At 46.5% G+C, this 27,019-nt stretch overlaps 1 protein-coding gene across 8 annotated transcripts in view; it reads left to right on the forward strand.

Moving 5' to 3' along the window:
* PLEKHA7 (pleckstrin homology domain containing A7) overlaps nt 1-27,019 on the forward strand; it is a 228,671-nt gene that overhangs the window by 80,544 nt on the left and 121,108 nt on the right. Inside the window, exon 1 of one of the 8 annotated variants that reach the window (XM_070803595.1) lies at nt 5,496-5,866. The exons of 6 other annotated variants lie outside the window; for them this stretch is intronic. In XM_070803595.1, coding sequence (XP_070659696.1) covers nt 5,784-5,866 — 83 coding nt within the window. In that variant the 5' untranslated portion in view covers nt 5,496-5,783. Of the gene's footprint in view, nt 1-5,495; nt 5,867-6,594; nt 7,175-27,019 lie in introns of those variants that run through there. One more of the 8 variants, XM_070803596.1, reaches the window with a different exon arrangement.

Raw genomic sequence — 27,019 nt, forward strand, 5'->3', positions numbered from 1 at the left:
CAGTCCATGGGGTCGCTAAGAGTGGGACAAGACTCAGTAACTTCACTTTCACTTTTCACTTTCATGCATTGGAGAAGGAAATGGCAACCCACTCCAGTGTTCTTGCCTGGAGAATCCCAGGGACGGGGGAGCCTCGTGGGCTGCTGTCTGTGGGGTCACACAGATTCGGACACGACTGAAGCGACTTAGCAGCAGCAGCAGCAGCAGCAGCAGCAGCAGCAGCAGCAGCAGCAGCAGCAGCAGCAGGGTGATGCCTGCTAGGAGGTTAGGAGAGATGGGTGTGTTAGGTCCTCATGGCCTTGTAGCTTCAAATTTTTCAGTGTGGGCTCCAGGCCACAAAGAGCCAAATCAACTTGGGTTGTTTGCTAATATGGGATTCTTGGGCTCACCCTAGAATGAGTGGCATGAGATTCTCTAGGGGTGGACCCCTGGAATGTGCTTTTTTACAGTCAGCCGAGGTTATTTTGATTAAAATGGATGTATGATGATCACTGGTCATAGATATGTTCTAGCTAATTAGGTGTTTTGTGATTTGATTTTGTTCTTGAATTAAAAAAAAAATTGTAGAGCTACATATTTATTAATTTTTTATTTTTATCAAAACTTATTTGCATGGTTTTTAGTCACTGACCATGGAGCAAATAGCTTTTTTCCTATTCTTAATGGCTCTCAAGCTCTAAGGCCCAGACCCAAGCTGGCTGCTTTGGTCAGTATGTTCAGTGTTTCCTGCTTAGGGGAACAGAGTGCCTCATCTCTGTCCCGGTGCTGTTGCTTGGCTGTGTGTGCATCGGCAGGGGGTGGGCAGGGTTGAGGCTAGTCTGTTCTCAAGGGGGCTAGGTAGTTGTACAAGAGCAGACCTTCTCATACATTTGGTCCCATTAAAATTACTTTCAAAAATCAAGTTTGTTCTTATTACCTCCTTTCCAGAAACAATTCTGGACAAACCAAAATCCCAGATCTGGCAGTCTGTGCTTCCCTCTTCTCTGTTTCCTCTCTAAACAAGGTCCCATGTTGTAATAGATGCCATAACAGTAAAATTAGCTTTATTAGACTCTAGGTGGACTTAAAATGTCACCTAATGGCAGCTCTGTCTGGCTGGGAAGTCATGTGCTTCATTTTGAGCAGAGAATGCAGTTGGTTACTGTGCCTGGTAGGGGACTTAATGATTATTGAATTAAAGTGGCCAAATAATACAAGCATCCTTCATCTTTAGATGCTGCCCTGATGGTTCCTAGCTATTGTGTTTTGAGAAACCTGTGCCTCCAGCTTGGATTTTTAATCCCACCTGCCAATGGCACCCCACTCCAGTACTCTTGCCTGGAAAGTCCCATGGACGGAAGAGCCTGGTGGGCTGCAGTCCATGGGGTCGCTAAGAGTCAGACACGACTGAGCGACTTCACTTTCACTTTTCACTTTCCTGCATTGGAGAAGGAAATGGCAACCCACTCCAGTGTTCTTGCCTGGAGAATCCCAGGGACGGGGGAGCCTGGTGGGCTGCCGTCTATGGGGTCGCACAGAGTCGGACAGGACTGAGGCGACTTAGCAGCAGCAGCAGCAGCCTTCTGTCCATGACTTAAGAGTTCCTGAGTTATGCCACAGGACAAAGTCAGCACAGCTGTATTTCCCACCTCACCTCCCTCATCTGGTTTGCGAGCACTCTGCGTTCTCAGAAAGCTTGAAATATGAGGCAAATTGCAGTTTACCACCCTTGTGCCAAAGAACTAACAATTAACCAGCTCCTTCTCCTCCCCAAAGTTCTAGATCACTTTGTCCTAGTACTGTTATAAAGAAAAAGTGAAAGTGTTAGTTGCTCAGTCAGGTCCGACTCTTTGCAACCCCATGGACTATAGCCCACCAGGCTCTTCTGTTCATGGTATTCTCCAGGCAAGAATACTGGAGTGGGTAACCATTCCCTTCTCCAGGGGATCTTCCTGACCCAGGGATTGAACCCGGGTCTCCTCCTGTGTTGCAGGCAGACCATCTGAGCCACCAGGGATATTCACCCCTTAAAAGAAAAGTAGAGCCTTTATTAGGCTGTTTAACATCAAGGAAACTGAGGCACACATCATTCATCTAGTTACTGGCTCAGCCCGGTCTGATTTATGGCCTGTGGCACCATCAGATATGGAAAAAGCAGGCTAAATAGTTTTTGGTCCTCAGGACCAAGGGTATATGCTTTATATGTTCTCAGCTTATTAAGAGCCTAGAATATTTGGTAGAGACTTTTAGGGGTAGGAGATCCATTAGCGAATGGTCGTGGCTGCTTCATTTTGGACCCTTTAATCTAAGCTTTAAGCATTATTATAAGCACAGCCCAGGAGGTAAATGTAAAAATAATTTTCTTGCCAGTTTTTCCTGCATGGTATCCTAGCGACGATGTACTGTCTGTCCTTGGGTGTTGGGGCACCAACTGGGGCAGTATCAGAGCTTGCAGAGAGAGGGGATATGAAAGGCCTGGTCAGAGTCACCCCTTTTAAAGTCAAGGCATAGTTTCTTTTTATCTTTTGGAGGATTTTTAACCCCTTTATTTTTAAGCAGTAGTTTATTTTCTGATTATCTCGGTAATATATCTTTATTGTCAGACCACTTGGAAAACACAGAAAATCCCAAGGAACGAGATAAAAGCTCTAATTCCAGTATTGTTAACATTTTGGTAATTGTCTTCTTTTTTTTTTTAAGTGTTTTATTTGGCTGTGCTGGGTCTTAGTTGTGGCGCACAGGATCTTTATTTGTGGCATGCAGGATCTAGTTCCCTGACCAGGGGTTGAACCTAGGCTCCCTGCGTTGGGAGGGCCAAGTCTTAGCCACTGGACCACTAGGGAAGTCCTGGTAAATATACTTCTGGTCGTTTTTTCCTCTGAACTCTAATACAATGCTTGGGTTCTTAACTCAGCATTTAAGGGGGGAAGATAAATCTCATGAAGTGAAGGTTACCCTAAGCCACATGGACAGTAATTTTTATGCACTCTAAAGTTGGGAAACCATTGAAATAGACTCAAAGAAAGAACAACAGAAAAATCTATATGAAAAGTCTGGGGGAAAAACCATTCTACCTTTAAGATTACTATCAAATCCCTGATGATAAGTGGATGGCAGTAGAGAATTGAAATGTATTCTTACCTGCCTGTAATATTTATTCTGTTCTGTTTTAATATTCGGAGAAGGCAACGGCACCCCACTCCAGTACTCTTGCCTGGAAAATCCCACGGACGGAGGAGCCTGGTGGGCTGCAGTCCATGGGGTCGCTAAGAGTCGGACACGACTGAGTGACTTCACTTTCACTTTTCACTTTCCTGCATTGGAGAAGGAAATGGCAACCCACTCCAGTGTTCTTGCCTGGAGAATCCCAGGGACGGGGCCGCCTGGTGGGCTGCCATCTATGGGGTTGCACAGAATCGGACACGACTGAAGCGACTTAGCAGCAGCAGCAGTTTTAATATTAAGTTTCTTTAACTTTCATATGGTTAGTAGATTTACTTGTGAGGATGACATGCGATAGAGCCATCACATTTTGGTGTAAGAGGTGGGTTTGAGTCATCCAGTAAGAAAAATGAGCACAGTACCATTCTACCATAGGTGCTCACCACCCCCCTCAAACCTACACACACACACACACACACACACACGTACACACAATTGGGATCATTTATCTTGTAATCTTCATCTCATTTTATTCAATAGTAAATATTCTGTATATCAGTTTTAAAGTTGCATATATTCAATTACAAAGATATACCACAGCTTATTAACCAATCATTTGCTTTTACAAATCTGTGTTCATTCATAATTATGTCTTGATAAATTCTTAGATGTGGAATTGATGTTTCAAAGGATATGTACACTTTTACAGGTTTTAAATCATATAGCTAATTTGTCCCCAGGAACATTATGTGTTTCTTTCAAAGTGTCTACTTCCCAGCATCACTGGAAATTATTATTCAAAAGAGTCTTTCACAGCATGCCTTTTGGATGACCCATGGCTTCTGTTCATTGCCTGGCCAATTTATCCTGGAAAGAATAGAAGAAATGAGTCTAGAGATGATAAATGCTTGTGGCCAGGTTCATGTTGAAGGAATGGGGACAGATGACAGGAAAAGGGTGAGCTTGGAGACCATTTCTTTACTCCTGCTTCCAAGTTATCTACAGCAGAGATCTTTTAAGTGGTGAATACTTAAAGGGCATATAGAGCTTTAAAAGCACATTCATTGATAATTTTTTAATTTGGAAAATGATTTGATGTCATCATAGATGCTACAGAATAGGAATGACATTTGTATGTTTATCCAAAAGGGAGTACTGGCTTTAAAAAAAAAATGTAGAAATGCTGTTCTAATCTAAGCCTTCACTTGAGATAAAGAAACTGAAACCAGAGAGTGGAAGGCATTTCTTTAGAGGCATAGCCATACAGCAAATTGATGATGGAGTTGGTTCCCAACTACCTGTCAGAGCTCAGTGATGACGTGGACCAGCCTAGTTCCGGGGAGATGAGAAAGCAGACATAGGGCTTCTTTGGACGATGGGCCAGGCTCTCTTCTAGGGCCTGTGAGCTGTCTCTTGCCCCTCGTGGACAAAGGCCTAGGTGTTTTGGGCATGGCAGTTCACCTCTGCTTGATTCTCCCCACCTGTCAATGGGAGCAGGTCTACACTTTAATAACCAGGGTTTTTGCCTGAACTTTCCCTCCCCTGGATAACTTGTGTTCATACCTCAGCAGTTCAAAAGTAACTTCTTCTGGGAAGCCTTTCCTGACTGCTAAGATAGTTTAGGGTCCCTGTGTGCAATCTTATAGCACCTCTTACCTTTAATACCCTTGTCACAGTTATAATTACCTTGCTTTGTTTTTAATATCTCTCTCCTGGACTAGACTATCTGCTTTATGAGTGTAGGACTCTATGAGTGTAGGAATATTGTTTATCTTCTGTTGCTCCTGGCATATACTAAGCCTTAATAAATGCTTGAATGTTTGACTATTTGGATGGATGCTAATTAGTGAATTAGAAATGTGTGTGGGCTGCTGGGTGGTGGTGTCTCTGATTGCCTGCAGAACCAGGAGAGCTGTTCCTTATGGCCAAGGGCATTGGGAGAAGAGAGAGTGAAAGGAGACCCAGTTGAGGCTGCTGGTGTAGCGACAAGCCGGAGGGTATGGTCTGCATCCCTGGGTGCGCCATAGCGGCCTCCTGGGTGGAGGGGTCAGCAACCACATCCAACCAAGTATTCATTCCTGGCCTGGCAGAATCAACCCGGTAATTTAGTGGAGGTGGTTAGAGAGGAGCCTCCTTGAGTCATTCTGGGGAAGAGAATTCAAGGTCAGGACTCTCCTTGGCGGGGAGAGGACAGCAACCCAGGTCACCTGCGACCCGGTCTTCACAGTCGATGGGCACTTGCAGCAGCGGCTGTAAGGTCTGTGGCTGGCTGGGCGCCAGAGCAGCGCTGCTGGTCGGCGGCAGGTCCTGCCCCCTCCGCCGGTTTCCCTCCCCCTCCTCCGCCTCCCAGCCCACTCCCGCTTGCAGCATCCTCTGCAAGGAGAGGAATGTGCCGCGCTCGGACGCGCGGTCCTGGCCGAGCGGCGGCACCCTGGGGCGCGCTCTGGACCTCCGGGGTCCGCCGTCTGGCGCTGCGCCACGTGCTTTAATCGGCGCTGATGTCAAGTGGGTGTGGGCTCTCAGGGAAAGTCGGCCGAGGACGAGGAGGGCGCGAGATGCGCCGCGGGCGCGCTGAGGGCCCAGCGCGCTCTGCCCCTCAGCGCCGCTGACCAGTGACCATCCCTGGCTCGCGGACCGGGCTCATGGAGCCGCGGCGCTGCCCGGCCGGGGACGCGTGCCCCGCCGCCCTTGGGGGCTGGCGGGGGCCGCCGCGGGGGGCCTGCAGGTGTGTCCGCGCGCGTCGGAACTTTCGGGGGGCTGCGGGCTGTTTGGGGGCGGGCAGGGCGCAGGGTGCGCAGGCTGCTTCTAGGGGTGCTTTGTGTCTGGGCGCTGGCGTGACGGGAGCCGGTGGGTCCCCGGCCGGCCATCCGCGTGGGAGCCGCAGCTCGCCGCCGGAGTTTCAGGGAGAGAATTCATTGAGCCGGCGACCGGCTTTGGGTTACTCATCGGGAAGGGCGCCGAGGAGCAGCCTTGTTGTTTTGAGAATTGGTCTTCAAGTACAGCCTGCATTCATGGTAACAGGATTATCTCTCAGCAGACAGCGCGGTTTCCCGAGATCGGTTGTGGTTGGGGGCACCGGTCGTTCGGGGTGCGGGGGAGGGGAGGTGGGCAAAAGCTACCCGGCCACCCACTCAGCCCCCAAGCCTCCGAGAGCCGGCTTAGGGCGAGGCGAGAGGTCAGCCTCTCGCCGCCGTTGACAGGTCTAGTTTCAGACACACCTTCCCGGAGGAATGCGGAGGCTTTGTTCCAAGGCCCGTCCCAGCCCCGAGCCCAGAAGCCCGCGGGCACGGGGCCGGGACTCCAGGGCCATTACTCATCTTTTCTGGCAACGCCGGCGAGCTCCCGGGTAGGCAAGTTAATTATTAACGTGTCTAGGCTGGAGGGAGGGAATCTGGAAATGAGATTGGTGGGCTGCAGGTCCCCCCCACCCCCCCCGCCCTTTTTGGCGCTGGCCATCAAGGTTGAAGCCCAGGGTATTGCAGCCTGTTTCCTGAGAAGGATGCTGCCCTTCCCCCAGTGACCGGCATTCCCGCAAAAGGGCTCCCATTTCTCCCCATTTGTGGGACAGCCGCCACCTTCTCCCCGGAGGGCACAAAGGGAGCAACTCTTGTTTTTTATCTACTTTGGAACTGGCCCGTACCTCTCCTCCTTTGCCTTCTCTAAACAACCTCATCCCCCACCCCCTGCCTCAGGGAGCTTCCAGGCCCAGGTGTCTGAGACCCGAACCTGCAGCCGGCCGTCTGAAGCGTCGGGTGAAGCGCCGCCCTGCCCCACCTCAGTGCGTGCACCCCTCCGCCCGGCTCAACAAGTGCCCTGGGGTGTGTTTTCCGGCCCCGGCTCCGTAGGACTGTGGGCGGAGGCAAAAGTGTGCGCGGGGTGGTCACCTGACCCGCCTCTCCCGGTTCCCTCCGCTCGCCGGGAAAGGAGGAGGTCCAGGTGGGGAAGAGCCGAGGGCGGAGCTCCTTGCTCAGGTTTCAGTTTCCCTCCCGGCAGGCTGGGAGAAGGTGGATTCTAAGGCGGGTAGTCTCAGCAGGTGTGCTCTGGGTGCTGTTGCTTGAGAATGAGAGGGCTCAGGTCTAAATGGAGGGCGGCGGATGGGCTGGGCTTGGCGGATGGGGCCGGCTGGAGGCCTGAGATTTTGCCTCGGCTGGGGCTTGAGGGAATTGTCACATTCAGCCTTCCTGGAGGCATTGTGCCTTAGAGACCTGGTTCACTGCTGTCTTTGTCAGTTTAGGATAGAGGACTCAGCCTCCTAAGCTGAGGGTTGGCAGATGTATGATGAGAAGATGAGCACCTCTTGGAAGTTGACACTCTTGAGGGTGGAAGAGGGGGCTGGGCTTACGCGGGGGAGGAGTGCACAGGGAGGGGGATGTTAGCTCTGACTGTGGGTCTCCCAGGTGGTGCTAGTGGTAAGGAACCTGCCTGCCAGTGCAGCAGACAAGACACGTGAGTTCAGTCCCCTAGGAAAGGGCATGGCAGTCCACTCCAGTATTCTTGCTGGAGACTCCCCATGGACAGAGGAGCCTGGAGGGCTACTGCCCATAGCGTCGCAAAGAGTCGGACATGACTGAAGCAACTTCACACACACGCACACAGGCTGTGAGTTGTATCAGGTTCTGTAAGAGAGGCTGTTGTTGTACCCCACATCCCTCCGTTGTTTTCTGTCCTCTTGCCTCAGTGGCTTGGCTTACTGGGTTCTTCCTGGCTCTGGTTTCCAGGGCTGGACTGTTCTGATGGCTGCCCAGGGACACAGAAGTCTCCATGTCACCCCAGCCTTCTGGGGAGGAAATGAGTGAGGGAAGGTGTGGCTTCAGAGAGCCTGCTGATCCTGCACCCTGGGTTACTGGGGAGTCTGTGCCACCTGTCTTCCCACGGGGTTTGCCGTGTGTACACGCAGCACACCCCTCCCCCAACACACTTGCTTTTAGAGTGGCACCTTCTCCAGCAGTATCCTGAGCTGCTGGGATCTGCTGGCCTGCTGGCACTCTGTGAGTTGAGGATTTGGAGATGGTCCTGATTAAGAACAATTTTTTTTTTTTTTTTTTAAATTATGGGAAATCTGTCTCAGGCTGCCATCTAATGTCTGCTCACTTTGCAGCCTGCTGGTCACAGCTGAATATTCATTAATAATGGCTTGGCCACTGCCTGGGGAAGCTACTTATGGTGATTCTGTAAAGAGTGGGTGGGTCTCTGGGGGCACCAAGAGCACAGGCCGTCATCAGGGATTGTGATCTTGTGGGGAAAGTGAGGCAATTGTTAGGCTGTGGGACTGTGGAGTGAACGGGGGTTGGGGGGATCAGGGTCACTGAGAGTGGTAGGGTCAAAGGATTGAGCAGGGATGGTTTGGAGATTCCCCCAGTGTGTCCTGATTCTGCTGTCTGTGCTGGGCACAGCGGGCTGGGCTGAGTGGGTTCAGCATCAGCTGAGGCCTCTGTCCTGGGACCTGACTGCCCCTGCCACCTGGGGAAAGGGTCCGCCTCTCTCTGGTGGCTCAGCTGGTAAAGAATCCTCCTGCAATGTGGGAAACCTGGGTTTAATCCCTGGGTTGGGAGGATCCCCTGGAGAAGGGAAAGGCTACCCCACTTCAGTATTCTGGCCTGGAGAATTCCATGGACTGTATAGTCCATGGGGTTGCAAACAGGGAATGAGTGACTTTCACTTTCACTTTCTCTATATACACCAGCTCCTGGACTTCTCCCTTCCCTTTTAACAGCAGTGCTGGGTTTAATGATGGCGGTTACTGTGTTCTTCAGCCCCAGCTCTGGCAGGGGGCTTCATCCTGGGATGGGCAGCTGGAGAAAGTACCCAGGCTAAGAGAGAGGTGCTTCTGAAGGTTTGTTCTGAATCACATAAGATCAAGAGGAGAAACAGAATGGACACCCTGGCAGCCTTTGCAGTCATGGTTTGTAGAATACAGAATTCCTCTGTACATTTTATATTGTCTCTGTGAAGAGAAAAGAGGCTAGTTATTCTAGGCCTGTGCCCTGTGGGTCTCCAACGGTGAGGGGAGAGAGAATGATGAGGAGTTAATTGAGGCAATCAGGTTGTGGCATTTTTCTCTGCCGCCTTGGGTTCAAACTCAGCCTTTGCTATTTACTTGCTTCATGTTTGTGGGGCTGAATCTGTCTGTTTTTCTTCACCCCCTCCCTCAAGCAGGATAATTATGAGGATTATACACGATGTTTGCAAAGGATTGAACACAGTGCTTGTTCATTGGTAGCTTTAAAAAAAAAATTAATTAAAGATAACTAGAGGATCTTTCGGAGAAGGCAATGGCAACCCACTCCAGTACTCTTGCCTGGAAAATCCCATGGATGGAGGAGCCTGGTGGGCTGCAGTCCATGGAGTCGCTAAGAGTTGGACACGACTGAGCGACTTCACTTTCACTTTTCACTTTCATGCGTTGGAGAAGGAAATGGCAACCCACTCCAGTGTCCTTGCCTGGAGAATCCCAGGGACGTGGGAGCCTGGTGGGCTGCCATCTATGGGGTCACATAGAGTCGGACACAACTGAAGCGACTTAGCAGCAGCAGCAGAGGATCTTTGGAGCAGTAGCTGAGAGAGTTTTTTTTTTAATAGACGATAAGAACATTAGAACTGCCATTTTGTGCCCACCCCAGAGGCCAGACCTGGGCTCATAGCGGGTCAGGTATGAGAATTGTCCTGGAAAATTTCTTCTGATCTTCACATTAAGATTGTTTTCTAGTCTCAGATTTTCAGAGGCCTTGGATCTCCCATGAAATCCCTAACTGCAGGCACAGAGCATAGTTGAGCTGGGAAGGTAGCATCCCTCAAACTTTTGCTAATGCAGCCGTCTCTGGTCCAGCCTTGACTGTGGGTTGTTAGTGCTAAGAACCACCAGACACCTGGCACTTTTTAATCTGTGTAATTCTGGAGAAGTCCTTTTATCTCTTTGAGCCAGTGTTTTGTGAGAGTAGTGAAACCTGCCTCACACAGTTCTTGTGGTCAAATGCAGTAGTATATGCAAACCTCACGCGGCACGATGGTAATGACCAATAGCTTGTGTGTGTGCTCAGTTGTCATTTAGTTGTGTCCAACTCTTTGCAATCCCAGGGACTGTAGCCTGCCGGGCTCCTCTGTCCATGGAATTACTAATGTACCAGACTTAGACTGTTCTTAGAACAGTCAATCCTCACAACAATTTATGGTGTGGTTAATTACTGCCCGGGCTTTCCTGGTGGCTCAGAGGGTAAAGCGTCTGCCTGCAATGCAAGAGACCTGGGTTCGATCCCTGGGTCAGGAAGATCCCCTGGAGAAGGCAATGGCAACCCATTCCAGTACTCTTGCCTGGAAAATCCCACGGACAGAGAAGCCTAGTAGACTTACAGTCCATGGGATCGAAAAGAGTCGGACACGACAGAGCGACTTCACTTTCTTTCTTTCTTTTCTTTCTTTCTTAATTACTGCCCGAACCTTATTGATGAAAAAGTTGACTATTAGGAGTTAAAATTGTTTTCGTTGCGTGGCTGACCCTCTGCGGAAGACGTGCATCTGAAGATCTCTGCCTCCCAGAGTAGGAATAAACTGAAGTTTGTGCAGATCCGTCTGCATATCGTCTCAAGCTAGCTCTCGATATGTTTGTAAAATGACTAGAAGAAGTCCTTATTGGTCATTTTGGCTTTTCAGTGCTACTCTGTTGTCCACTCTGCCTTACGCCCACAGGCTCGATGGGGCTTACAGACTCAGTACCTTCTTGGCTGTTACGTTTAAGTGTCATTTGTATGGGACTGTAACCCTCTTGTGCTCACTCACTTAATGGTGCCTTTTAAGGAGGTTGTTGGTGGATCAAAGATAGTTGATATTAGGATAGAGGTGGAAGGTACATAAAAGGGATTGTACATGAGCTTGCCTCAGTGGTGGGCAACACTTAGAAACTGAGGATCAGTTGTACCTCCTTCTGACGTGAGTGTAATTCATGTAAATAAACTAAATGTTTAAGGATTTAAGAAAGAAGAAAGGTTGCTAGTTTGATTTGACTTTAGGCAGAAGAAATATTTGTTTGGTTTAGAGCCAACCACTAGGCTTAAAGTTTTCAAGGTCCTACCTTTCTAACGGTTCTGGTTAGCTGTTTTGCTTCCTTGCCTCTGCTCCACACCATCTGCCAACAGGCACTCAGGTCTGAAGTTTCAAATGTGTTAAGAAAAAAAAAAAAAGGAGGGGGGAGAAAGAAACAAAACACCCTGTGAAAATAAGGACTCAGTGGCTGGTGGTATTTCAAACACGGGTGGTGCTCATTAAGAGGGAGTTATGATCACAGCCTCAAATTCATTCTGATTACTTTTGTAGCACATTTATAGGAGAAGAAAGAGGCTACAAGTTTGTGGGTCATTCTTTTTATGACAGGAATAACATTTATGGGGGGGTATGACACAAGGGAATAAAGGTCTGGCTAGGAATAAAGAGAGAAAAGCAACTGGCGGGCCTCGGCCATGCTCAGAAGATTCCAGAGCTCTTGTTAGCAGAGATTTTTCACAGTGCGGACCTCGGTGCCCCATTTCCCACAGCAGCCTGGTGATGTCGTCAGGGTGGCATTGTTCCTGTCATTTTACTGGAAAATGGAGTGACTTGCCTGAGGTCAGGTACCCAGATATGTAACGCTGGAGACCGGACCCCGGGTCTCTGACTTTCTGTCTCAAAAGCAAGCAATCTCATTTATTCTTGTGACGATTTCGTGTTTCCAATTTGGACACATGATGCAAAACATAGACTATTATAAAGGAAGATCAAATCAGGGAATCATGGCCCAGGCACCAGAGACAACCATTGTGTACATTTTGGTGAATTTCTAAAGAGACTTTTGTTTTATGAAGAGGGAACGTTTGTTTTTGTCAGAGAAAAATTGCTAGTCATATGTCTCTGGGCATCTCCAGTTTCCTGTCTTGGAGCAGGCACTCCTTCTGTAAGCTTTGATTCCCTACACATTCAGCCCAGGTTCTTTATTTTATGTGACACACAGCACTAGGCACAGTGGGGGAGAGAAAGATGAGCAAAACATTGCTGCCTTTATAATTAAGCAGGAGAGACAGACGTGTACTCAACCAATTAGTCCAGGTATAACCATAATAGCAAACAGTGACTGCATCCGGCTCTGGCCTGCGTGCTTTAGACGAGGTATTCATACTTAATCCCCAGGCAACCTTGTGAAGGAGGTAGTAACCGTTTCACAGTTGTAGAAAGCCTATGAGGTTAAATGACCCGCCTAAAATGATAAAACTGACAACCATCCAAGTTGAGATTCAAATCTAGATTCAAACCCATTATAAGACCAAGTGCCCTCTCTTTTGAAAATCCCTTAAAAGAGAAACACAAAGTCAGAGTCTTTTGAGATGAGGGAAGGTGTGGCATACACCCCTTTATCATTCTCTGTCATCCTTTTATTTCTTCTGGTATCTTTCAAGATGAATGATTCTAATTATTTTGAGTGATATTCATTACCTTTTTCAAAAGTTTCCTGCTTGGATTCTTTTGCTTATTGGGACCAGATCAGATCAGATCAGTCGCTCAGTCGTGTCCAACTCTTTGAGACCCCATGAATCGCAGCACGCCAGGCCTCCCTGTCCATCACCAACTCCCAGAGTTCACCCAGACTCACGTCCATTGAGTCAGTGATGCCATCCAGCCATCTCATCCTCTGTCGTCCCCTTCTCCTCTTGCCCCCAATCCCTCCCAGCATCAGAGTCTTTTCCAATGAGTCAACTCTTCACATGAGGTGGCCAAAGTATTGGAGTTTCAGCTTTAGCATCAGTCCTTCCAAAGAAATCCCAGGGCTGATCTCCTTCAGAATGGACTGGTTGGATCTCCTTGCAGTCCAACGGACTCTCAAGAGTCTTCTCCAACACCACACTTCAAAAGCATCAATTCTTCGGTGCTCAGCCTTCTTCACAGTCCAACTCTCACATCCATACATGACCACAGGAAAAACCATAGCCTTTACTAGACGGACCTTTGTTGGCAAAGTAATGGCTCTGCTTTTGAATATGCTATCTAGATTGGTCATAACTTTCCTTCCAAGGAGTAAGCGTCTTTTAATTTCATGGCTGCAGTCACCATCTGCAGTGATTTTGGAGCCCAGAAAAATAAAGTCTGACACTGTTTCCACTATTTCCCCATCTATTTCCCATGAAGTGATGGGACAGGATGCCATGATCTTCGTTTTCTGAATGTTGAGCTTTAAGCCAACATTTTCACTCTCCACTTTCACTTTCATCAAGAGGCTTTTTAGTTCCTCTTCACTCTCTGCCATAAGGGTGGTGTCATCTGCATATCTGAGGTTATTGATATTTCTCCAACCCCACGTCCAAGGAGCCGTGGCTGCATGGGCGCAGGAGGGCCTAGAGGAGCTATCCCACGTTATTGGGACCACTTGATAATAAATCTCATAATCTCAGAATGGGAAAAAAATAGCAAAGTTGTCCAGACCATTCTCTTTATTTTGTCATTTTGGGGAAACTGAATGTCAGAGAAGGGGCCTGACATGTGCATACCTAATAGTTGTTGGTTGAGTTAGGACTGGAAATCAGTTTTTTTCACCAAAGTTTTCCCAAATGTAACAGGATATGGGCTAAAACCAGGGTGAATATTTTAAATTTTAATAGTTTTATACATGGGTATAGGATTTTTTTCAAGTGAAATATGGCTAGAATATTAAACTCATCATTTGGCAGCTACTGTTGCTTAGGATGTGTCTAAAGTCTGCACTGTCTATTTAAAGAAAAAAGTGGAAGTACAGGTTGGACAGGGAGGAGGCAGAATAGTAGAGGTGGTGCGTGGGCCACGTGTGGATAACATTTGGGACCCAGTGCAGATACACCAAGCTGTATTCTCTGAGATTTGCTTGCCCTACCTACTTGGTTCTTTGAGGAGCAAAAAGAAGTGGGGCAGCGCCTTGTGGAAACATATTACTTGCTAGACATTTACCTGTAGGTCAGTATTAATGGGTTCACCGTATGTATACTGTATATTGAGAAAGCTCAGAGAGGTTGATTAACAAGTCCGTGGTCACACAGGGCAGTTGGAGAGTGAGAGTTCAGACCCAGCTGGGGCTCCTTCCCTTGGCCCTGCTTGCTACCGGCCACATTCCACAAGGTGGGCGCGCCCTACACTCAGTCTGAGCTGGTTATCCAAGATTCTGACACCGTCTTCTTCAGGTACCAGGCTCAAGTGGAAATGATTGTGATTGGGTTGCTAGGTTGCTGCTGTAGCCTGCTAATTTAAAGCTTGATTTTGATAGAATTTCAAAGAATGTGCTGTATTTTTAATATGTGGTATTTATCAACTCTGACTCATGCTGGTAAGTGATAAAATCCTTATCCTGCTTCTGTACACATTGTGATGACGCCGTGTGAATTGTGAGCTCCAGGAAGACATAGGCTGTGCCTGTCAGTCTATCTAAAGGGCAATTATGAAATGATCTTTGTGGCTGATTCATTTATCCATATTTTCAGAATTCAGAGAATCAGCCAGTAGATTTTTACCTAGGGTGGGCTGCTACCACCATAGCTGTTGAAACTCAGAGTTGCAGGTTACGGAGAGAAGGTCTCCTTTGGGAGATTTTGGCTAGAGCAGGGGCTCCAGGCTTTGTGTTTTTCCCAGTTGAGAACCTTCTAAACCTTCAGTTTAGGATCAGGGAGCAGGGTTTGTTGTAGGCAGCAGTCAGTCATTGCCATTTGCTGTGCAGTAAAAGCTGTGATCATGAGCTAGGCGAGTGATCGTTCCCTCCTCAAAAGGTGTCCATGTTCCGATGCCCAGAACCGATCAGTGGTACCTTTTGTGGTAAAAAGGATTTTGCAGGTGTGAGTGAGTGAGGATTGAGAAGGTTATGTTGGATTATCTGGGTGATTATCTGGGCTTCCCAGGTGGTGCTAGTGGTAAAGAACCCGCCTCCCAATGCAGGAGACATAAGAGATGCAGGTTTGATCCCTGGGTCAGGAAGGTCCCCTTGGAGGAAGGTGTGGCAACCCACTCCCATATTCTTGCCTGGAGGATCCCTTGGACAGAGGAGCCTGGCAGGCTACAGTCCAAAGGGTCATAAAGAGTCGGACACGACGGAAGCAACTTAGTACACACATCTGGATGAGCCCAGTGTAATCAGACAGGCCCTTAAGGGAGAGTCTGAGTGAAAAGAAGAAACTGTGATGATAGTGGAGGATGGAGTTACGCGGGCCTATGGGGAAGAAGTGTAGAAGCTGAAAAAAGCAAGGGATGGATTCTCCAGAAGGAATGCAATTCTGTTGACACTTTGACTTTACCCCACTGAAACTGACTTCGGACCTTCCCACCTGTTAGATGGTTAAGTGTGTGTGGTCTTAAGCCGCTAAATTTGTGGTAATTTGTTATATCACAAATATAGTACAGATCAATACAGATGAGTACTGAAGATCAAACAATGAACCTAGCACAGTCCCTGCTGCCTTCAGTGGCTCTCTGTCCAGTGGGGGACACAGGCGAGTACAGAGCCAATTGTGGTGATAGCAGTGAGTATCTTTATAGGGCTGTGAGTTCAGGAATCTGTGGGAGATAAGAGAATTCAGCCTGGGAGAAGACTGCTTGGGTGAGCTGGCCTCAGAGGTGCTGCTGAAGGAGAGTTGGCATTATGGGATGAAGGAGGCCAGGGGAGAGCTTTTATGGAGAAAGAAGAGCACATTCAAGGTCATCTCAATAGGGTCTAAAAACTGGGTGGAGGCTACTGGCCAGGCCTTGCAAGGCGGAAAGCTGGTTTAAGTTGGTGCAGATCTTCATGGCACTGTTTTCAGACTAAAGCCTTGCACAGTGGGAGCTCAGATGGAAAGGTATTACTTTTGCCTTCAGGGTTGTGTGATGACGGACCTGACACCATCTCGGGCACCTGCTAGGTCTTTGGCATGGATTTTCCCATTTAATCCGGGCAACAACTGTGAGAGGTAGGGACTGTTATTTCCTTCATATTATGATTGAGGAAAATTGAGATTAAGTAATGAGCCCAGAACTACATAGCTTGTAAGTAGTGGGCCTGAGATTTGAATCCAAACCTTCAGGTTTTGGAGCCCTCATGCTTAGTGTTCTCCTCTGTGGAAGAAAGATCACTGGGCCAGCAATCAGAGCACCTGAGTTCTAGTGCTAGCCATGCTTCTTCATCCTCAGTATTCCCATCTGTAAAAGGGTATAGGAGGTCCGCCTCCCTCACAGAGGTTGTGAACCTAAAGGAGATCCTGGAGGAATGTGTTTTCGCTGCAAACCTCTCTCCTCTCATCAGAGTCTCTGACACCTCCAGAAAGGTCCTTGTTTGTTAGTGAGCCCCATCTTGCAGTGCTGATCATCCTAAAGGGTCATGAGGCGGGTTGGGGAATTTCGCCACAGCAGATCATTGACATGTCTACATGGGGCTCGAGTGTTTGCATCTGTGGGTGGTGGTAGAGATAGAAAGTGGGCAAGAGATGGGGAGTGGCCTGTCTCAGAGTACGGAGAGTGGGAATGTAAGTCTGGAAGGAAGAAGTGTAGTCTGCATTGTGTTCCCTGCAAAGATACTAATGCTAGAGGTGACTGAGGGGAAACTTTCCTGACTTGGAAGTGGAGTGAGGAGCATGCGGTGATTTGAGGCAAGTTGACATGAGTTCTGGAGCCTCAGTCTCTTCATGTGTAAAATAGGACTAACGATTCCAACTGTGCAAAGTATGTGAAAGCCTCCTGCCCAGTTCTTGGCATATAGCAGACATTTCAGTGAATAGGGACCGTCTCTAAAGCTGGCAGTTCGAGACTTCTCAGGGTTAATCCAATACATTCCAGTTCTTTGCAGGATTCCACCTTTCTCCCTTGCCTTTCAGGCTCACTTAGGCACGTTGTAATTGGATGTGAAGGGAGGTCTGGCCACGGAATGAGAGACCCGTGACTCTTTGGGAAAGGCCCTGTGCTTCCCAGAGGGAAATGGTGACGAGTGGTTTTCAGGTAGCTGCAGTGGGTCTGCTGAGCCATTTTGGAAGCGAGAATATGTTCATCATGCCAAGTACAAGATTGAGTGTCACTGTTTTGCTTTCTGGGAATAATGGCCGTGCTGATGAAGTAGATTTATGGAGCTGAGGTTATGTTAAAGAATGAAGGAATGAACTTTTTTTTTTTTTTTTAAATGTCTGCATTTTTTAATGAAGGTAGTGGTTATTTTAGAATATTTGGAAAATATTAAAAAAAAATAAAGACATTCACTTCCACATCCAGAGATGATCACTGCTAACATTTTAGTGTATTTCCCTCCATTCTATTTGAAGTATACATAAACTTTTTGTAGAAAATACTGAGCTTAATATTCTTTATTCACCTAACAATATATCATGTGCATTTCCCTGATTATTACATAGTCCTCAGAAGCACCTTTATTTGCTACATAATAGTCTGTTTGGTACAGGTGCCGTCATTTTCTTTATCATTCCCCATTTAGTAGTTGGGCATTTAGATTGTGACTACTAAAATATTTGAATACTGAAAATACTGAAAATATGTATTTTCCCCTAAAATATGTAAAACATTTGGCTAGGTTTTTTTTTTTTTTTTTTTTTAACTGCCTTTTTCGATTCCTAGGACTAGAATTCCTAGACCAAAGAATAAGTACTTTTAAAAGTACATACTGATGGGGATTATCAGACTAGTTCTGTATACATTGTATTTAAAGCAAAAGCATTATGACATGTTAGGCTGTTGTGGGCCAGCTGGGTAAGGTTCCTGCTTCTAACCATTGTGCACAGGAGGCTGCCTCCTCTCTGCTCGCTCCACTTCCTGGCAGACAGTACAATCAGCCCCTTGTGCCTCCCCAGTGAAATTTAAGTAATGGGTCAGCTTTGCCAGTGCTTCCCTCCCTGTCAGGAAGTTCATCTGTGAATCTAACCTAAATCTTGCCTGCTGCATTTAAAATCCTCCCCCACTGCCAGGTCCCCTCAGTGGACTGGAGCAGAGAGGAGCAGAGCTGTGCTCCTTCTGCAGGCAGCACACTTGCCTCTCTCCCGGCCTGACCACTGCGGCTCCAGCCACCAGCCTTATGTTACCCTGGAGGAAACTTGAGGGTCTCTGGCTACTGCTGTCACAACTAGGAGGGCGATCCCTGCATCGAGTTGCTGCCGATAACGCCAGGTAGGGTTTCTAAACCTGAGAGTGCCCACGGCACGGATGCCAGTATCCCAGTTTCTCCTGTGCCCTCTGCAGAACTCGTGGGGGTTAATTAGCATTCAGAGTGGTGCTCTCCTATTGACACTGCGGGTCTATCAGATTCATTCTCTGGGAAAGAAAGAAATGTGGCTGGAGCAGGGATTAATTGTGTTTCAGTCCCAAGTGCACTGGCCAAGTGGTGACTGTGCAGTGAAGGAGGATGGCCAGGCAGGGAGGGGCATTTGAGTGCATTTTGGTGATGGCAGAGCCCACTGTCAGTGTGAAAAGGGTAGGGTCCCACCCTGGGCCTCCCACCTTTGGCATCAAGTAGCTGCTGTGCCCTCTGCCTGAAGAGCCTTGGCTACCTTTCTTAGCCAGAGTCCTTTGTGGAGAGCTGACAGCTTTATTACGGGGCAGTAGTTGTTAATTTGGAAGGGAAATGAATATAGCTGCAACTCCATGGGCAGAAGGAGGCCCCTTGTGTCCGTCACTGAGGCGTTTTAGAGCTGACTGGCAGCAGGCCAGCAGAGTGGACTGAGTCCTGCGGGAGACAGACTGGGGATTGAGTCCTGCAGCCCCTGTGCAGGTGTCTGTGCACGGCTGGAGCCTGAGGGGTCCCTGGGGCCTGGCCCAGGCTGGCTGACCCCCTCCAGCTCCTGGCTGTCCCCTGCATGTCAGCACCAGGAGATCCTGCCTTAGTATGCACAGCTTGATTTTCCAGCTTTACCTCCCCAGAAGGTCTGCAGTCTTAAGACGAGGTGCTTTGTTTCATGTTTGCTGTTCCTTCCTTCAGTGCTCAGTACAGCGCTCGTGCTTTATTGAAACAAGCATTCATGAAGCAAAACCCAGCGGTTTTATGCACTCAGTAAAGAAGCCAGTTCTCCAGTTTCATCCCCCATTTGAAAATTCCATGTCAGATGGTTTTTCTTCTTTTGAAGAGGGTAGCTTTGTTTTCTTTCCTGCCTCACCTTACTGTGTTCCCATGCTCACTTTGTGGTTAGTGTCACTGGCACTGTGACCTTGACAAGCTGGAGCCCAGCGTCCCCACTGTGAGGCCTTAGCCTGGTGAATGCTGTCCCTGGCTGCCTCAGAGAGCTTTTTAGAAATACTGATGCCTGGGACCCAACACCAGAGCTTCTGGTTTATTTAGTCTCGGCTGGGGCCCTGGCACCGCCACATTCCACAGGTGGTTCTGGTGTTCAGTAATTTTCCCAGAATAAGGAGTGAGACGAGCATCCCTGCTGCCCTGCCAGCAGTTTCCCTTTCTGGGAGGATCTGTGTTAGAAGCCTGTGATATCTGCCGCTCACATCCTCCATGGAAGCAGAAAGGACGACAGGAGAAATGAGAGGATTGGGTCAGCCCGTTTGTGGGTGGTGCTGGCTTGATGGGAGCCCCTGGGGATGTACCTGGCATCCCTTTCTGCTACCCAGGTGTGCTCTGGCTGTCACTCTGCCTGGTATACCACAGGGGACCTGGGCAGGGTGAGGACATTTTAGTTAAGGTGAAAGTTAAAAAGGAACAAACAGGCAGTGAGCCTGCTTATGGTTCATTAACGAGTGCCTGGATTCACTTTTTTCTCAAATATTTGGAGCATGGATCACAGGAGGGGCGGATGGGGAACAGAGCTGAAAGAATAGCAGAGGGTGGTGTTCAGTTTCAGGTTTGAGGACAAACAGGTCAAAGCAGTGGTGCCTGTGCTGAACGGTCAACGCTTCGTGGCTCTTGGTTACTCGTTGTAGGCTAGGACCTCTGAGGTGTCACTTCTGCAGATTTCCTTTTGAATGTTCTAGACACCTCTTCCCAGAGGAGATATTAGGAAACTGAATTCTTACCATGAGTGAACGAGCCCCTTCGTTAAATGTGTTTGGGTTCACCTGTGGGTTCCTTTACATGACTCGAGGATGGTTATGTTCCTGTTGACGTGGGCGTTTGACTTGATGTCCTCTGTTCTATACCTTCCCTTACCCTCTTTAGGGTGTTTGTGGTTGGGGCTTTGTCCCATGAGCATCCTCTCAGATTGAGGGGCTGCTTTTTAGGGTTCCTCTGCTCCTTGGCTTCTGTCTCATGGTTTGGGCACCTCCAGGCCCTCTCAGCCTTAGAGAAGTTGGAGCGCCCTTAAGAGAGCTCCCTGTAGTTTTACCAGAGGTGAGGTGGCCTCTTGATTAACCCCTGGGGTGCTGACGACACTGTTCCCCAAACTCACAAATCCTGCTTAGAAAAAGCTACACACTTTTTATTTATTTTTAGTTTTCTCATGCTATTCAAACTGCAGTTTTGCTGGCCTTCTGTAACCGATTCCCCTGGGGTGCCTATTAAAAATACAGGATCTCTGGGACTGGAACTTAGGAATTATCAGTTTAGCCAGAATCCCAGGCCATTATCAGGTACAGAAATGTTTGACAGTCACTTTTTTAAGTCACCCTCTTTGTTTTAATACAACCCAGAGTGGTTAAGTGATTTGCCCAGAATCACGCATTGAATTCATGCTGGAGCCAAGCCTGGAATAACCTAAGCCAAGTCTAGAATGTTCATATCACCTCATAATTGTGTAGAGCTTTGTTCTGTTTTGAACCAGATTACTTTTTTTGCTGTGGGGAGCTGTCCTATTCATTGTAGGATGTTTAGCAACATTTCTTGCTTCTATCCTCTGGATTCCAGTAGTATCCCCCCATTGTGACAATCAAAAATGTCTCCAAGCATTATCAAATGTCCTTGGGGGACAAAATCACCCCAGCTGAGAACCACAGCTTTAGCCGCAAAAGCGGTATGTCAGGGATGTTCTCTAATATCATCCTACGACATTTATTTTTATATCTAGGAATTCACTTAAAATTTGCATAGCTGGCTTCTACCCAACTTGGCTCCTGTGCTGGATTACACACGTTAACGAAGTCATGATGAATTTACGCTCTCTCCTCCTCTGTTTTGGCCTGCAGAGGAAAGGCATAAATAAACTTGGAAGGACCACTGAATTTGGATTCTAGTCCATGGTTTGCCTGCCAGCCCTCCATTTCCTAGCTGTGGGATCTTGGGCACGTCCCTTGCTTTCTTGAGCCCCTTTCCTCATCTGATTATGATAGAAATGAATGTTTGTTTTGAATGAGAATTAAGTGACACCTTGAATGTGGAAATGTTTATAAAACATTCGTATATTAAGTGGTGATGATAAGATTCAGGTCTAATTACCAGCACTTGAGGTCTTCACAAATTCAAAAGTGCAGAACTCAGCACAGCAATTCTAGACTTGTATTTGGCCAAGTATATCACCCTTGTCGTCTTTCTGCCCATAAAGTTAATCTTCCCCTCTCTCACTTTAAATTTCATCTCCTCCTTCTTAGTGGCCATAGCAATACCTCTGGGGTCATTGTCTCTGCAAGATTGGTTGTTTATTACCTATGACTAGCAAGAGTCAGGTTCTTTTTATGATGAGGTTTCAGAAGTGCTGTCAAATATTTTATGAAAATAAAAACCAGTGCCACCTTCCCTTCCCTCTTTGCCAGCACGCAGAGAAGTGCGTGATAATTGGTGCTCGAGGCCTAAATGCGGGCATTGAAGCCAGCATCAATCTGTAAAGAGTTGCATGCAAATGGACTTGGAGATTAAAGGTCTGCACGCTGTTTGGCACAGCAAAGCTCAGCTAGTCCAGCACTTTACTTTGCAGACAAGGAAACTGAGCCCAGAGCGGGAACTTGTCTGAGGTTTCACAGGCGCAGAGTAAGATTATGGCCTGGGCTTTCCAGGTGCTGGCGAGGCTCCTGACACATGTTCATGCGTGTCCAGGCTGCTGATAGGGTGGTGTGAGGGGAACCGGCCCCACTCTGTATCCAGGGTGCCGTGGCTGCCCGCTATTTAACGTCAGGTATTGCTTAATAGGTCTGAGATCATCTGTCTTTGCTCAGTTTTTTTATGGATGGAACTTTCCCAGAATTCCCACAGTACATGGAATGATTTCCACTGATTTCTTACAGCAGGATATCCTGAGGCAGAAAGGTACCAGTTTCATTAAAAGCATGGGAAAGGAAAAAGACTGAGAAACTGGAGCTCCTCTTGTTTCTTCAGTCACTTCCAACACCATTTAAAGTGGTTATACATTGTCTCCCACTATGATCTGCTTCTGTATCATCATCACCGCTGATACTAATTGTTAGTATTACTAATACTTACTGCCCTTTATTAAGTGTCTACTGTATGCCAGTGCATGTTTACCGTGCCGGTGTGTTTACCATGCACATCTCCATCGATCCACCCACAAACTCTACTGAGATACTGTACTTGTCTGTGTCATAAAGGGGAAACAGGGTAAGAAACTTAGCTCAAGCTCACAGAGTGGGAGGGTGAGCTGAGATTCAAACCCTTCCAGTTGATGAAACCAGAATAGGCTTTTTCCTGATCCGCCCCTGGCTCCCTTGGGGGCAGTTACTGTGAACCCCACCAGCCCACTCCTCTCCAGCCAAAGCGGATGCTTAAGGACCTGCTGTTTGTTAGATGGCCAGTTTGAACCTCTGGAGCTGTCCTTACTGGGCAGCTCTCAGCTCACTAGGCCACCGCCTGCCCTCAAACATTCCCTCCCTCTCAGGCTGTGCCGAGAGACCGAGAGACTGAAAGAGAAGAGCTGTCCCTGACTCAGGACCTCAGAGGCCAGCTGGCTAGGGAGGCACAGCCTTGGAGACCAAGGCCTAGATTTTGGTTGATGGATCTCTTAACCCTCTGGAGCCTCATCTCTCCCAGTTATAAAGCAGAGGCAATTCTTGTTTCACTTTTTTTTTGTTTTTGGAGAGTGTGAGATGAAGTACTTCATATTAAAGATGTTTATAAACTCTAGATTTATGTGGGATTGTGAGACTAATGATTAGTCAGTGCCTAGTGCGTCACCATCACAATGCCTGAGAAGGACAGAGTGGGAGCCTGGGGGAGAATGTTCAAGGGAGTGAGAGGTAGGCACACTTTGGGCAAGAAGATGCAAACTGCTCTTCCTTTTCCACTCGTTTCAAAGGTCGTCTCACCCAGCCTTCCACCTCCATGCAGTCACCTTGTGTGGTGGTTTTTCTGCTTCCTTACCTGCTCTGGAGGAAGTAGTCACAGGCATTGATGGGTGAGTAGGGGTTTCTGCAGGTCCTCCCCACTGATACTCACCAGAGGGCCCCATCCTGCTCTTCCCTGGGGCAAAGAAGGCTGCTTAGGGGAACTTGGATTGTTTAAAGGGAAATTGCTAATAGATACTTTGGATTATGGTGACTTGAGGAGTGCAGAGAATTAAAAAAATTTTTTTTCTTCATGAAGGTAGTATAAATATTTTACATCAAAAATTGGATAATAAAGAAGAAAGAGCACCCATATTCATTCATCATAATGTTTCTTCGGGATTTTGGGGGAAGGTTGGGGATAATAATTTTCATTTATTTTAATAGATATACATAATGGCACACTTTTGACAGGGTACAAAGAGTGAAAAATAAGTCTTTTTATAGAACATGTTTTTAGTCATTTCTTACATATGATTTTGACCCTTTCAGTTAACATTAGTTGATCTTCATTTGTCTAAACAATGTCTTATTGTTTCCCATTTTAAAAGTTTTGCAGGCAGTATATGTAAAAATATACTTAAAATTTTTATTCTTACATAAAGTGGACAGCAAAATACCAAATTGGTAACAGTGGTGACATGTTACAGCTAACTTTCATTTTTATTTATTTAAAAAAATTTTTTTACATTTATTTTATTAAAGAATAGTTGGGAATTCCCTGGCAGTCCCGTGATTAGAACTCTATGCTGTCATTGCAGAGGGCCTAGGTTCAATCCCTGGTTGGGGAACTAAAAATCCCACAAACTGCCCATGGTGCGGCCAGAAAAAAATGAAGTATGTATAGTTGATGTAATTGCTATGTTAATTTCTACTTCACAGCAAAGTGATTCACACACACACACACATTTTTTTTTCATATTCTTTTCCATTATGGTTTATCATAGGATGTTAAATATAGTTCCCTGTGGTATACGGTAGGACCTTGTTGTTTATTCATTCTATATGTAGAAGTTTGTATCCGATAATCCCCAAATCTCAGTCCATCTGTCCCCCCGGCAACCACAAGCCTGCTCTCTATGTCTGTGAGTTCATTTCTGTTTCACAGATAAGCTCATTTGTGTCACATTTTAAATTCCGTGGATAAGTGGTATCATATGGTGTTTGTCTTTCCCTGTCTGATTTACTGCACTTATTCTCTAAGTCTGTGCATGTTGTTGCAGATGGCATTGTTTCATTCCTTTGTATAGCTGAGTAGTACTCTGTTTTCTATATATACCACATCTTCTTTATCCATCTGTCAATGGACATTTAGATTGTTTCTGTGTCTTTAGAGGCTATTGTGAATACTGCTGCTGTAAACATTGGAGTGCATATATCTTTTTTGAATTACAGTTTTGTCTGGATATATTTATTTTTATTTTTTATGCTTTTATTTCTAAATTTTATGCAGTGAGCAGAAATATTTGGAGAAGTATACAAGGAGATATTGTCCATAATCTTAGAGTTAACACTTTGGTCTATTTTTATTGAGTATTTATCCTTTGCATTTTATAAACATAGTTGAAATTATCTTTTATATCAGGAGTGGGTCTTGCTTGGTTTTCATTTAACATAGCATTTATTAAGCTTGATTCTTCATAAACTTTGTTTTTAATGACTGTAGAATAGTCTACCAAGTAGAAACACTATTTTAATCATTCCCTTATGATTGGACAGTTAGGTAACTTTCAGTTTTTACTGTTAAAATAATACCACGATGAACAACTTAGTGAACACAGCACTTAGAAGTGTCAACCCTGAAAAAATCAGTCCAGAGTTTAGAGAAACTGTCTTCCCAATGGATAGGTATGCAGCAGGCACTCAGCAGTTGCTTGTGCTTAGTGAAAGAGGGCACTGGAGTAAAGGAGTATTCTATAAATGATTTCAATAAATGATAACATGAAAGAACAAAGAATGTTTTACAGCAGTGAAGGCCTGTCGAGAGGGACCTCAGGATGAACTGCAAAATCTAAGCCTGTCATACCCTGATAGCTACCAAGTTTTTGAGAGGGTTCTGCAATTTCGGTAATGAAGGTATTGGGGGAAAATAATGATTTGCAAAAGCCTTTGTGCCACGTGGACAGATCAAGTGACGCTGATGCTTTTCCAGTCTCTGGAGGAAGGGAACATGGCAAGAAGGATGAAAACCTGAAGGTGGTTTCTTGCCTGACCCTGTGCCGCCCAAATGGCTGCTGAAACCAGTCAATTTGTGGAAGGCTGTGACGATTTTCTTGACTTGAGTCTCTCTTTCAGAATTGGATAGCAGAATAGAATGTCTCTAAAAAGTGTCTCTCTTTATTTGTGCCTGGAGCACTCTGTAATTTGGGCCTTATCAGAACAGACTGTCTGTTTTGAATTTGGAACCATTTACTCCCCTTTTCTTTACACTGTGAGCTATTTATATGCCAAAAAGCACAAGTGGAAGCCTTTTCACCTTCTCACTCACGACTTCAAGAAAGAAATAAAGGAAAGCAGCATTCTCTAGACTCTCTAATCCCTGAGCGTTGGCAACAAAGAAATGAAAAATACTCAAATGTAGACGTCTGTGTGGTGGCAATGGGCAGTGAGAAGCTCAGCTGCTGGGTCCTATGGTGCTATTTCTTGGCCTTTCTGAGGATCCTCTGGGGAAGGGAGTCCTCATTCACTTGGCAGAGCATACATCCCATACATGTTCAGTTTGTCCATTTATTAATTCCATTCATTCCTTCACTCATTAATTCTATTTGGTTCACTTTAGTTATTGATCACCTAATGTTGTATGTCATGCAGTTTCAAAGCCTTAGTGACACAGCTGTGACTAAGACTTCCTGTTTCATTCAAGGTTCAGTGGCAGTAATGAGAAACCAGCTATTCTAAACAGACATGGATTGAATACAGTGGATTAGGTGCTCACATCACTGTTGGGAAGGTGGAGGAGGGAGATCTAAGCTGACATGTGGCAGTGACTCCTAAAACAAGACTCTAAAGACAGTTCATTAGTGACTTTTCTTTTTCCTTTTACTCCCTCTTTTGAACTCTTATCCCCTGCCCCCAGTTTATCTGTCACAGCTTTTAGATTTTCCTTTCTGGGATTAATGGATTATAAAGTGTTAATGATTGAATGTGTTGTTAATAATAACAGCTGTCACTTGAGAGTCCCTTGGACAGCAAGGAGATCAAACTGGTCAATCCTAAAGGAAATCAACCCTGAATATCCACTGTAAGGACTGATTCTGAAGCTGAAGCTCCAATACTTTGGCCATCTGATGCAAAGAGCCTACTCATTAGAAAAATCCTTAGTGCTGGGAAAGATTAAGGGCAGGAGGAGAAGGGAGGGTGAGATGATTGGATGACATCACCAACTCAATAAGCATGAGTTTGAGCAAAATCCAGGAGATGTGAAAGACAGGGAATCCTGGTATGCTGCAGTCTGTGGGGTTGCAGAGAGTCAGATTCAACTTAGTGACTCAACAACAAGCTGCCCTTTTACTAAGTACCCAGCTGTGTGTTAAGTTCTTTATATGCCTTCTCTCAATTCTCACATCCTCTTTTACATACTTAATAGTATTATCTCCATATTACAGATAAGGAACCTGAAGTTAATAAAAGTTAAGTGACTTACCCAAGATCAGTTCAGTTCAGTTCAGTTGCTCAGTCGTGTCTGACTCTTTGCAACCCCATGAATTGCAGCATGCCAGGCCTCCCT

This window comes from Bos indicus, chromosome 15 (genome assembly GCF_029378745.1).
Source record: "Bos indicus isolate NIAB-ARS_2022 breed Sahiwal x Tharparkar chromosome 15, NIAB-ARS_B.indTharparkar_mat_pri_1.0, whole genome shotgun sequence".
In the NCBI taxonomy this organism is placed as follows: domain Eukaryota; kingdom Metazoa; phylum Chordata; class Mammalia; order Artiodactyla; family Bovidae; genus Bos; species Bos indicus.